This window comes from Hipposideros armiger, unplaced genomic scaffold, assembly GCF_001890085.2.
Source record: "Hipposideros armiger isolate ML-2016 unplaced genomic scaffold, ASM189008v1 scaffold_10, whole genome shotgun sequence".
In the NCBI taxonomy this organism is placed as follows: Eukaryota; Metazoa; Chordata; class Mammalia; order Chiroptera; family Hipposideridae; genus Hipposideros; species Hipposideros armiger.
The window spans coordinates 8776857-8790824 of record NW_017731360.1 but is presented as its reverse complement, the minus strand read 5'-3'; the positions used below and the strand labels follow the sequence as shown (position 1 = coordinate 8790824).

General features: G+C 37.6%; 1 protein-coding gene across 22 annotated transcripts in view; it reads left to right on the top strand.

Annotated features, from left to right (window-relative positions):
* The window catches only part of EPB41 (erythrocyte membrane protein band 4.1), a 189670-nt gene that overhangs the window by 118242 nt on the left and 57460 nt on the right, over positions 1-13968 (top strand). For all 22 annotated transcript variants that reach the window (XM_019660422.1, XM_019660270.1, XM_019660309.1 and 19 more), the window contains exons 8-11: positions 4965-5052; positions 9459-9611; positions 10985-11082; positions 13214-13386. In XM_019660422.1, the coding sequence (XP_019515967.1) occupies positions 4965-5052; positions 9459-9611; positions 10985-11082; positions 13214-13386 (512 nt within the window). The remainder of the gene's footprint in view (positions 1-4964; positions 5053-9458; positions 9612-10984; positions 11083-13213; positions 13387-13968) is intronic.

The following is a 13968-nucleotide window of genomic DNA, read 5'->3' as shown; positions in this document are numbered from 1 at the left end:
CGGCAGCCCAGCTCCAGGTTGAGCTGTTGTTCAGCATCTTAGCTGTAGAGGGCAGTGTCACTGGCCCTCATATGTGGGATCTGAACCGGGGCCCTCCGGCATCCCACGCCAGTTCTTAACCATTGTGCCACTCGGCCGGCCTGCCAAATGGAAGTTTTAATTATGCCCGACAACATGGCGTTTTAACCAATCCAAAAGAAGTTCTGCTTAGGCAGAAGCATTTTACTATGGATTGAAAAGTACAAGCAAATACCACCCTGCTCCTCAGATAAATAGAAGACAGCCTCCATACATGGAACCCTGCATAGTGGCCCTTTGCCCAGACAGAGACTTTGAAGCTATAATTAACACTTTAAATTTACACTAGCAAATCAAGCTTTAGAATTAATTGCCCTCCATTTATGGGTCCTAGGAACGTATATAAATGTGTCAGCTGTCCCCCTAATTATTTGAAATCACAATCCTTAGTTAAGAGATGCAACAAACATTATTAAAAGGCTGTCACATAACACTGGAACTTACTGAATGACTCTATATCCTGACCCCACTTGCTCAAAATAAATACAGGGAAACTTTGTTGTAACTTTCTTTGTTAATGAGCAAGAGTTACCTGGTGCCAAAGCTCACTGGTTAGGTTCTTCTGTAAGCTACAGTACTTTCAGGTAGTAAATTATTAGGTGATACTTAATAAATTCAAGACTGTACTCTTAATGGTTTCGAGGTATCTAATCTCTTCCAAGATAATTTATTACTTTCAAGAGTTTTGGAAAACTTAGGAAAAACCATGAGCTTTAAAATTCGAAGTTGAAAATAATTTAAGTTTAATATGTGATATTCCATTTATAAAATATAGTTGTTATACTTACATGCACAGATGTATGTAGGTGGTGGGATTATAGGAAATTTTCTTTTTCTTTTTTTTCTGTGCTGTTAATGATATTTTCCAAATTTTATACAATGAATATATATGATTTTTATAATCAGAGACATGATTTTCTTCAAAGCCATTAGGTAGGGTAGAGCAAGGTAGTCACCCATGCAGAAAGGCAGTATGGCCAGGGTTATTGGGGCCTAAGCAGGGTGGGGAGAGTGTTCACGGGTGGGGGGAGCAGCCTGGCACGGCAAGTCAAGGCTCAAAGAGGATGAACAGGGTAGCCATGTGTGCGCACGTGGTGGTGGTTATCAGAGGCAGTGAGAAGGGCATCCACACGGGGTAAGCCCTGTACACAGTTAAGGTCATCTATGTGGGTGGTAACTGATACATGGTGTTGAAGCCTAAGTGGGGTGAAGATGCCCATAGAAGGGGTGGCCTAACACCAGGCATCAGAACCTGAGCGAGGTAAGGAGGACATCCCTGTGTGGGAGTAGCCCAGCATGGGGAATTCAGAGTCCAAGTTGGAGAAAAGGGCATCCACATGGGGGAGGAGTCAGTGGTAGTGATGGGAGATTGGTTATACACAGGAGGCTGATCAAATTAGTCAATGTATTAAGGGGTAATAGGAGCCAGGTTTCTCGCTGTCAATAAAGGAGATGCAAATTATGGAGAGAGAAACTAAAATGAGGTGCTCAAAAAATGATGGGAACTGGTCAGAAGGACAGAATCCAGCTTGGAGAGGCTCCCACTGACCAAATCTGGGACAACTTAAATACAAAATAAATAAGGAGAAGAATTGATTATATTGCATTGAATAAAATGAGAGTCCACGAGTCCATACTGATATCCATAAATGAGTACATTGAAAGTTTGATAAAGAACAGGATATTCAAAAGATTTCAAACCAATGTTACCTCAGTAAATTTAAATAAAAAAAATAAGGGGAAAAATGTTTCAAAATACATTCCTACAAAATACTTATTAATTACAAAGAGATAAAGAGGAATTTCACAGAGGAGAAGCCTGGCAGACATCAGTGATCAAAATGAGCATCATCCATGAAGGGACAAATTGGAACTATGTACTGCCTGATAGGGGGCAGTGAGAACACGGGGTCATTTCTGGGATATTCCTGTCAAAGATGCATAATCTGAATCAACTCATGGAGAAACATCAGACAGGCCCAAATTGAGGGCATCCTGTAGAGTAGCCTATAATCTTCCAAAGGTCAAGATTATGAAAGTAAGCAAAGATTAAGGAACTGTTCCAGACTGAAGAAGTCTACAGAGACATGAACTAAATGAAACGTGTGATGCTAAAATGGATCCTTCTGCTATTCAGAACATTTTTGAAACAATTGGCTAAACTTGAATGAGGCTGAATATTATTAGATGATAGTAATGTATTAATATTTATTGCCTGGTTTTGACAGTTATATTGAGGTTATGTAAAGTACAACATAGAGAATATAGTCAATAATGTTGCAATGACTATATACAGTGCCAGGTAAGTCCTAGACTAATTGGGGGATCACGGCATAAGTTATATAAGTATCTAATAACCACTATGCTGTATACCTGAAACCAATATAAAATAATATTGAATGTCAACCATAACTGAAAAGAATAATTAAAAAAGTAAAGTATCAGCTAAACCTCAAAATAAATATTATTGTCAACTAATAAGGAAAGTCATAGTTTTAAAGTTAAAGATCTCTTCTTACTATCTGCCTATATAATACAGTGGTTTTCTTGGGGGGGGTTTTGTTTGTTTTTTAAGATTTTATTGGGGAATTGGAGAAAGGGAACAGTATTGTGGAATTGGGGAAGGGGGACAGCCAAGTTGTCCTTCAGTCTTAGTTGTGGAGGGCACAGCTAGCTCAGCTCCAAGTCCAGTCGCCATCCGGTCGCCGGTTGGCAGCTTACGGCTGCTCAGCTCAAGGTGCCGTGTTCAATCTTAGCTGCAGGTGGATGTAGCCCACCATCCCATACGGGAGTCGAACTGGCAACCTTGTTAGGAGCACATGCTCTCACCAGCTGAGCCATCCTGCCACCTGTTGGCAGCTCAGCTGCAGCTCACTAGCCTATGTGGGAATGAACCAGTGATCCTGTTGCTCAGAGCTCGCGCTCTTAACCAACTGAGCCACTCGGCCAGCTCCCATAATACAGTTTTAAAGCATGCTTATTTAGAAAAGCATCTAACCACTTAGTTGAAATTTAAATTTGTATTCAAACTGATTGAGCCCCCCATTAATGTTCCTTAGAGTTGGAAGAGTGAATATAGGGAAGATTTTATCATGATTTAACGTTTTAAAATCTGTCTTCAAATTCAAGTGATCAAAACTATTTCTCTTTTGTGAGCTGCATAAGACCACTGTACCATCAGAAACCCAAGGTTGCAATACTAATAAACGTTTATATTTTACAAAGCAGTTTCACACCCATTACCTCATTTTATTCTACTAGTCACATTTTTTCATTCAGCAAAGACATAAAAGTCATGGCCTATCCTAGTCTCTGAAAGTAGGTATTATTATGATTCTTACTTTATAGTTGGGATATTGAGGGAGATACCAGGCCACCACTCTTTAGTGCAGGAACCGTCATATGATGTGACTTGAGTCCTGTGCCTTAAACAAGGAGGAGTCATAACTTGCCCATGACCATGACCATGTGATCCCTCGGGGCCTATTTCTTCATCAGCAAAATGAAAGTGTTGGACTCTGTAATCTTCAAGCTTCATTCCAGCTTCAATTCAAGTAATTGATAATAGTTACAACAACAACAAAAAATGACTGGGAGTAACCTTAAGTGTAAAATATATAACTTGTATAGGGGAAAGAAAACACTACAAAACTTTCCTGAGATGTTTTTAATGACTTGAATATACAGACTTGCAAATGTGTTAATTTTCTCATTCTCCTTTTTGTGTGTGTGTTTAATTTTGAATCTAGTAATACATAGGATTCAGGTGTGATTGTTTAGCGCTTTATGAAAAGTTTATTCAGGGAGGCTGAGACATTAACAAACCTGCCGTCAGCTGAAGTTTTTTTTTTCTTTTTTTTTCCGGTTCCAAGAAACCCTTTGTTCTTTTTAATGAGGATAAAGACAGATGGGTTTGGAAGAGACTTTTTTCTCCTGTTAAATGAACAGGCCACTGCTGCTTTGTATAGCTTGAAGGAGTCTTATGGGAAACAGGCATCTCCGTGGTTTTTCTTTGGGGGTATGGGTGCATTATTGTTACAGTGAAGTTATATTTGATTGGTCTGAATTGTGCAGCACTAGATCTTTCTCTTCAAAGCTAACAGAACTGCTCATAGGCACTTTTCAAAAGAGAGGAAAGTTGTAAAGGACAAGGAAAGGCCATCACAGTGAGTGTTTAGACAGTGAGACGGATTGTTTTCAAACAAATCGAATTCATTATATGCCTAGTAATGAAGACATCTTAATAACAGAGAAAGCCTCATTATCAACATGCTTCTATTAACCAATTTATTTTGTTTAGATCAGTGGGCAGGAACACCATCTGTTACCAGAAATTTTCTTTTCATCAAGCCTGCCCCCATTAAGAGTCTCCAGTTAAGTAACTTCAGCTGCCCTCTTGTTTAATTTCCATAATAATTCAGGGGTATGGAGAGCAAAAGGCAGCTAAGAGGATATTGTAAATTGTACCATGCCCTCAGAGGATTGAATTTGGTCACCCCCTTGGCAAGAAAAATTAGTGGGAGGAGTTTGTGTGTGTTGGAGAAAAAGGCTGAGGAGGGGGAGGGTCAGAACTGATGGTGGATGAGGCCGCTTTAAGGAAATTTGTTAGTAGGATTTTTTTTAAACTTTTTTTTTCTGATAGCATTTTGGCGGACTTTTTGTTTCTCCAAGATCTTTTTTTTTTTTTAAGGCATATTTCAATTATTTAGACACAGGAAGTGTGGTAAGAGCTCTCTTTCATAATATTCTTTCAGGACTATGAACTATGTCTACATATATATTGGTATATATATGTTTATATAAAGCACAATTAATATACAAATGTTATTGTTGTAAATGTTGAGACTGTGACACTGAAAGAGTTTTAAATTTTTATTCTATCAAAGGTCCATGACTCCAGCTCAAGCTGACCTGGAATTTCTTGAGAATGCCAAAAAGTTGTCTATGTATGGTGTTGACCTTCATAAAGCAAAGGTAATGATAACTTTAGCCTTTATTAATATGCATGTATCATACCTGTGTCATATAATACTTCTCACCAACCTTTATTTTAAGACATTCAAAAGAGATAGGAGCTCATTAGAATTTTAAGTCTATCCATTGAATCAATCAATTGTATCAGGTGTATACACTGAATTGCCCCTTTACAATTTCATCAGAATGAAGTTTCACATTCAAGTCACTATAAAAATCAAAAGATATAGCATCTAGAGCAAAAGAACTTTTCCTAAAATGCAGATACATTGGAAAATATGGAGTAGCAGCAATGTCTGTTTCACAGCCACCATCACCTCTATCAGAATCACCTCAGGGGTTTATTAAATACGCAGGTTCTCGAGCTTCTCCCAGATTTGCTGGATTGCTCTGGAGGAGAGGCTAAGTCTCTAGATTTGGTGAAATTCCAAACGATTCTCCTTCATGCTTGAATCTGAGAACCATTGGCCTAAGGCAGTGGTTCTTATATATGGCCTCTGAACCAGCATTTAGCATCATCTGGAAACTGGTGAGTAATGCACATTTCAGTCCCCATCCCAGAATTACTGAATCAGAAACTTTGTGGGTGGAGCCCAGCAATCTGCTTAACCAAACTCTCCAGGTGATTCTTAGGGCACGTGGCATGAACCACAGTAGCTCATTTTTCTGTCTAATACAACCTAACAGAATGAATACCTAAGGGAAATCGCTTGACTTCTCTCATTGTCAGCCGCTGAAATGGCTAGGGAGGTTGAGGGGTTTGTGAGGAAAGGACTAAAGGGATGATCTGAGGTTTATTTAGAGGAACTTAACTAGGATGCATGAAGAGGGGACTCAAAACCATGTCCAATGAGACACAAGCAAAGCAATAGGTACACTTAGCCTACAAAAGAGAAAGTTAGGGGAGATATACTATCTATCTTAGTGTACTTAAAGGAGTAATATGTGAAGGAGAGATTTTACTATGACTCCAAAATATAAAACTAGAGCCAGTACAATGGAAACTACAGGGAATTACTTCGTTCAGCTCAGTTTGACACATTATCTAACAGCCAGAGCTATTCAAAGATGGGATGGGCTACCTGTACATAAGGTAGCAAGCGCCCTATCCCTAGAGGTATTCCAGGATAGGCAGTCTAGTCACTTGGGAGGAATTTAGAAAAGAACATTCAAACATCTGGCAGTTGATTGCACTAACATGACCTTTTAGGCTTCTCCCAACCTGAACATCTGACATCTGAAGTCTCTTCCTTATTTAAGTTACATTGATTCTATTAAAATTTCATTGCATGTTAGTGGTTTGTCTTAAGATGTTGCTCTGGATTTTTGGGGAGTTGGGCACTGTAAGTTGAATCTGTATAACCTATGAATCTCTAAAGTAGATAGTGGAAGATCTCATCAGATCAGGTATATTTCCAGAACTGAAATTGTTTGGTTTTGAGCCTCAATTCATGTTGGAGGCTGGTGTTGATTCAGTAATTATCAGGAATGGATGAAGGAGTCAGGGAGTATATTCCTTTCCCAAATGTGTAAAGCAAATTTTTTCTCCAAAACATATAATTGAGAGATACAGTTGTATCTCCAGGCTTTAAGAACTTAAGAGGGCATTTTCTGGGAAATTCTCAGTTGGGTAGTCATTGAATTGGAGCCGTATATAATTTCTGCTTCTCAATTGTGATTGTATATACACCTGTAGGCACTAATATGTTTCTCTATACTCATTTTGGGAAAAGACGTAGTCAAGAAACATATAACTCTGGGTTTTGATTACTTATCTAAATAAGTAATCACCTGTAGAGATGAACTCAGGTGACATTTATTTTCCTTGCATTGCAGGCACAGATGATTAACATATATTTAATTTTAAAAATGCTCTCCAAGGGCCGGCCGAGTGGCTCAGTTGGTTAAGAGCTTGCTCAAGAGTGTGAGCTCTGAGCAACATGGTTGCCAGTTCAATTCCCAGCCCGAGCTGAGCTGCTGCTGAGCTGCCAACAGATGGCAGGATGGCTCAGCTTAAAAAAAAAAAAAAAAGTTCTCTAAGAGGCATGTAAATATGGCTTTATTTTACCTTACTATCGCTTCTTGTCTCAGGATAATATTTATAATTTAATATACTTAACATTATAATTATATAGCAATTATATAGTTTACATCACAATAAAGTTAACTCCTTTACTTATCATGATTTTTGGAGGGATGACCACGCTATCATTTAAACAAAAAGAATTATAATTGTGTATGATGTTTGGTAGTATACATTGCCCTAAGCCCCAGCCTCCAGAAAGTCATGTGGTCTGCTGACTTAAACATACATGTATAGGACATGTAGCTATCGGAGCTACCATAGTAATTATTTACTGACTATGAAACTGACAGGTTTGAGTATTTTCGAACTGGGAGACCAAAATGAAAACATAAATACTTACTAGAATTTTCATATACAGACAACCACGATAAAAGTAAATTAGCATCTCTTTTTGGATTATTAAGGAAAGCCTTTTTGGAAGATGCAGAGGCTTCATTTTATGGGAGGGGTGTTGTGCAGGCAGATGAGGTGCAAGCCCAGTGACATTTCACAGTGGTTTTGAGAGGTAGTGGTGGTGGCTATATTGCTTCTCGTGGCAGTTGATTCCTTCAGTGGGTAAGATGTGTGCGTGTCCACGTTTCTTGCACAGAGAAAAGCAAATGTTCCCTCAGAGTCACTAATGATGAATGAAATAATTGATGTATGTGGTTGAAGGTTTAAGCCTAATGTATGTTGTTACAATATACCTTGAAATTCCTTAATTTATCAACTAAAATGAATCAAAATTGTTATAAATCAGAAGCAAAGAGTTTACTGATATTTGTCATAATAAATTATGAATAATAATGTGGGCAGATAACGAACTCAGTGTAAACATTTATTAAGCATGTTGTCAATAACAGACAGTATTTGGGGGGATACAGATATGATTAAGACACAGTTTCCACCCTCAAGGAGTAGATTATAATTTTTTCTAGTTTTCCTGATTATAAAGGTGAGTGTGTGTGTGTGTGTATACTATATTATTACATAGTATAAAACTATGTAATAATCTAATTATTCTTAGTAATATGTATGTATGTATTATCCAAACATATTTGTATGTGCCTAGAATATAGGATGATAATCCCGCAAATTATCAAATTATTACCAGTTACTGTTGAGTATAGGAGGAAGGGGTAGAATTTTACTTTTATTTCACACATTTCTGTACTGTTTGAATTTTTTACATACATGTATTAGTTTTGTGATATTTAAATCTTTTCTTAAAAAGAAAATACAGGGCCGGCCGAGTGGCGCGATTGATAAGCTCTGGCTTGGGACGCCAGAGGGCCCCGGTTCGGATCCCACATATGAGGGCCAGTGACACTGCCCTCCACAGCAAAGATGCTGAACAACAGCTCAACTTGGAGCTGGGCTGCCATGAGTCGCTGGCGACGGCGTAGGCTGCAGCTACTGTGGCAGTGGGTTGCCATGGGCTACCGTATGTAGCCAGCAGCCAGCAGCCGCTGTGAGCGGCCGTCCAGAAGCCGGTGACTGATCTGCCTCGCCTGGGAAGAGCGCAATGATGGTGCCAACTTGGGCCAGTGAAGCAACGTCCTCCACAACTAGACTGAAGAACAAAACGACAGCAACTTTCTTCCCTGATTCCCCAATGCTGTTCCCTCCCCTAATTCCCCAACAAAATCTTTTTTTAAAAAAAAAAGAAAGAAAATACATGTTTATTATAATTGGAAAGTATAAAAAAACTAAAGTGAAAAATTGTTCATAATTGTACCACCTAAGGAATTCCATTATTACAACATTTTGGTATATTCATCTTTCTTCTATGTATATATTTTATATTGCTGGCATAAATTGTATGTGTAGCCTTATTCTGTTTTTTTTCTCTTAATATGACAATACAACATAATTATTTTTTCATTTATCTCCTAAATTCTATGTAACTAACTGTTTTAATGGCCACATTGTGTTTCACCAAAGGATGGGCAATAATCTAACCCTGATGCTTAGATACTTCAGTTATATCCAGTTTTTCACTCTTATAGCATTCTGAACATTGTCATGTATAAAGCTTTTTCTGTGATTTGAATTATTTTCTTGGAACAGATGACAGAAATAGGATTATTGAGTCTGATTTGGACATTTTAAAGACATTTGTGATAGGTAATAACATTGATTTTTTAAAAAATGTGTTATAGTAATGACATTTTTACATAGATCAAATATTCCCATGGGTTATGCTTGTTAGGTTAAGCTTTATTTTTCATTGTATGCTTTGTAACTGTATTTGGTTGTTATCTTCAGATTATTTAATAATAGTCAACAGTGTGTTGAGCCCTTTGCTCAAGACTGAAATGCTACCACTTTTCTTTTTCAGGACTTGGAAGGAGTGGATATCATCCTAGGCGTCTGCTCCAGTGGCCTTCTGGTTTACAAAGATAAGCTGAGAATTAACCGCTTTCCTTGGCCCAAAGTGCTGAAGATTTCTTACAAACGTAGCAGCTTTTTCATCAAGATTCGGCCTGGAGAGGTACAGAATTTGTGTTTCTTTCCTCCTGAATCAAACACAGACCACATCTAAAACACCTCTTCATTCCTGTTTTCATTGTTATGTCATCTGAGAGTTCTCTCCATAGCTAACTATGGAGGAGCTGATGGTTTGTTTTCTAAATTACTCAGTGCTGTAATGCTCGTTGTCTTACTTCCTGCTGGTTTTCCGGGCATTTCTCTTTATGTAAGTAAATATACCATGGCCACAAGTGAAACTTGGATTGATAAACTTGTTCCTTGTTTATTCCAGGTAAGATCTTGATAGAAATTATTTTTAAATTAAGTAGCATGAAATTTTTTAGTAGTGGGATTCAGTTATTCATGTTTTGTACTACCAATCCCTTACCTCTTAGAATTTATTTGTATGCGTAGCTTCTACTAGTTACTGGGAATGTATTCTAGGGTCAAGTTCTAGATTTTTAATAGAGTTGTATGTTCAACTTTGTACCAGGTAATTCAGTTACTAGTTGGTGGGCAAGTTTCAGGATATACTAATGCTCTCTAAATTTAACTTTTATATTAAAGAGCTGTCACCGTATAGTGGAGAATGGTTTAAGAAGGAATTAAATTTTTTAAAAAACATCTAGCTCCTACCCTGCCACCTACTAAGTAAAAGACCCTGGACAAATCTAAGTCTCAGCTTCTTCATCATTCAAGGGGGATAATGCCTCCTCTGCCAGGGTTGATTTGAAGATCAAATGAGATGACGCTATGAAAGGTCTAAACAGGAAAGCATCATACTGCGGCAATGCGGGGGTTTTTTGTGTCTATATCTCCATCTGCTGGTGAAATGGCTCATTATTTGAGCATGAAAATACTGGATGTGCAGCCTTAAAAATCTCATAAGGATTATCATTGAAATGTTTATTAGTATCATAATTATTTACCTGTGCCTAGCACAGAGCAGTCAATGTCTTAGCGCAAAGAGTTTCAAATCCAAGAGTCATTCAGTCTACAGATATTTATTGAAGGCTTTCTTTCTGCCAGGTTCTAGGAACAGTGAATAAGAGTCCATCACTTAACAATCTTACATTTAATGTGGGGGGAGGGGAGCGGAATGTGTGTGTGTGTGTGTGTGTGTGTGTGTGTGTGTGTGTGTGTGTTTCTGAACAAAATAAAATGCATAAATAATATAAGATGCATTCCCTGCCTTCCTTGTTGTGGAAAACGCCACCCTCAGTGAGTAAATTTCTTTTGGTAAGTTGGAAAGAATTTCAAATATTTTGTGTCCTTAGATTAGGAACGTTCTTCTTCTCAATGACCTCTTCTGTAGCACCATATTTCTCTGGTCCTGTATCACTGTAGTCAAATAATGCTTTATGTTGTATAATACCTTTACTTGTGTTTTTATAGCAAGAACAGTATGAAAGTACGATCGGGTTCAAACTTCCCAGTTACCGGGCAGCTAAGAAATTATGGAAAGTCTGTGTAGAGCATCACACATTTTTCAGGTATTGTTCTCACTTATGTATTTTTCAAGGGTAAATTATTTATGCATGTTTCTGTTTTAATCCTGCTATTGAAATTCCCTACTTTTTATGGCTGGCGTTCTTTTATTTAGCTTGGGTGAGATCATCTTAAGCAAAACAAAATGAATCCAGTTCTCCTTTGGGTTGGAAAACGTGCCTCATTCCCAGAGCACCTTTCTGTGTATGGTAGACAGAGGAGAGAAGTGAGGAATAGGAACCTGTGTTTCCCAGGGGCCCGTTGATTGCCCTAACTGGAGCTGAAAGCAGTCCTATCCAGAGGAGGTGCCCTGACTTACCTCCACATGCAATTTCTCTAAGCAGTGCTTAACTTTCTGTGGGGCTTTTAATTGGAAGGTTAACAGATAGGAAGCTGATCATTATCTTGGCTCTAATCAGCCCTAGGAAGGGAGTACAGAGAACTATCTTTGAAGCCTAATTGTATCAGAGAATCAGAAGACAGAAGAAAGTTTCATCTCTGCTTTTCAAGAAGCTGTATCATTAACACCCTGTGTTCATTTACCCAGCATTTTCTGTGTGCTTGCCCTTTGTGTTGGCACTGTACTAGGCATTGGGAATATACCACCAGATAGTTCTAGTCCCTGTTCTGATGGAACATACAGTCTAGCAGAGAATACAGACCTTAGACAAATAATTACTTGTATTGAAAGGAGAGGCAGGTAGTTATTGTCGGTTTGCCTTTTTAAGCAAATTTCTTTATTATTGAAATTGCATACACAGCAACTGTAAAGAGAAGAGCATAATGAGCTCAACCTTGTACCTATCACCCAGCTTGAATAATTATCACCCCAAAGCCAGTGTTTAATGTATAACCCCACCCACTACTTCCCAGATTATTTTGAAGCAAATCTGAGACCTCATGGCATTCATAAATAAACTTGACTCTGAATGACTCTCAAGAGAGAGAACCATGATATCTTTTTCTTCTATTTGTATTTTCATATCATTCTCAGCACAATGGCATAGCAGACAGGAAGAAAAGTCAGGGAAAATAACATTTCACTTCTCATTTCAAAATAGAATTATGAGGGTATGTTTTATACCTGATTAAAAAATCTTAATTTTTCTTTATGCTTTCATCATCGTCTTCTTTAAAAGTCAAACCAAGAAAATAAGAGTTTTAAAAAGGGTAAGGAAGAATGAAAAAAAGTTATTTTGAATGTTTAATATCTGTGGTATAGATTTCAGCTGCAGCCAATGTATTTACTTCCAGGATAGCATAAACGCATCGCATCAAAATAAGAGGATCATATTAGCATATAGTGCTTCGTTACATAAAAAAAAGTCAGTATTTGATTAATTAAACTATCCCCAAGGGAAAAAATACTCTTTTTTTGATAGTATTTGATGCAGTAATTTGTATATTCAGCAAACATTTATTTTGAGTGCCAAATTCATGCCAGGCACTATGCCAAAAGTGAAAACACAAAGATGAATAAGTTATAGTCTTTATCCCATTCCCTTAGAGAGCTCACAGTCTTATAGTGGAGACCAGCACATAAATTGTTTCAATTCAGTGTAGTAAATGCGGTGACACAAGAGAGCACAGGGTACTGCATGAAAAAAGATGGGGGTTCCTAGCTGAGTTGAAAATACACCAAATAACCTATTACATAGGTTACCAGGCATTACTTGAGTTTGGAGTACATTTGACAAAATTATTATTCTAGTAGAGTGGACAAAGAATTCTGGCTTTGGACTGTCCAACCTTTTAACAGCTATGTGACCTTAAGCAAGTAACTTCTTATTTGAGGTTCAGTTTCTTTATCTATAAAATGATTTCAATATTACGGGGATGTAGTGAAAATATTACAGTGCTATACAGGCATTTGAAAACCATAAGGCCCTATCTATAGAGATATAAGATGATATTATTAATATACGCCACGTAAATTATACATGTTACTTTGAGAAATGACATAGAATTAAAATAATGATTGCTTGATTGGAAATCTGTCTTAGTAACTATAAAGAAACTGTGGGAATTTTGAAACTTTATTAACTCTTGATTTTGTCTTTAATCTCACAATCTCATTAGAGCGAGATGATATATATAATATATCATTATTATGGATTTGGTTTTTTTCCCCCCCAGACTTACATCTACAGACACCATTCCTAAAAGCAAATTTCTTGCACTGGGATCCAAATTTCGATACAGTGGCCGAACCCAGGCTCAGACCAGGCAAGCCAGTGCGCTGATTGACAGGCCTGCCCCACACTTTGAGCGTACAGCAAGCAAACGGGCATCCCGGAGCCTTGATGGAGGTTCGTATTGAATACTAATGATTTCTTGTGACCCTAATTCTTCAAGGAGAGGTAAAGGAAGTACAGTTATCTGTAAGAGAACCAAATTAAAGAATGTCAGTGGTAAAATGAAATAGATCTCACCCATTGTCTAATTCGGTGGAGTCATCTTAAGAAAATGAGAACTAAGGTTCAGAGAGAGTAGTAACTTGATTAAGTTTCCACTATTAGGTAGTAGTTTTTGAACACCACTAGAAGTAGAATTAGAATTCAGAATCTCTACCGTAGAGTGAACACCTAATGTAGTATACACTGAACTAAAGCTCTCTTGAATGTTTTTAAATAGTTATTTTTTTCAAGTTGGAAAGAGGAAAAGGGTCAGCCTCAGTAAAGCAATCATTTACAAAATGTAGATCATTTGTCATGTGGCAATTATATACAGAAAAAAACAATCCTATTATTGGATTCTCCAAATTTTGTTTAAATAAAATAGGAAATAAGGTTTTTGTTTTGTTTTGTTTTGTTTTTTAAAGATTTTTATTGGGGAATTAGGGGGATGGGAATAGCACTGGGGAATTGGGGGAAGGGGAACAGCTAAGTTGC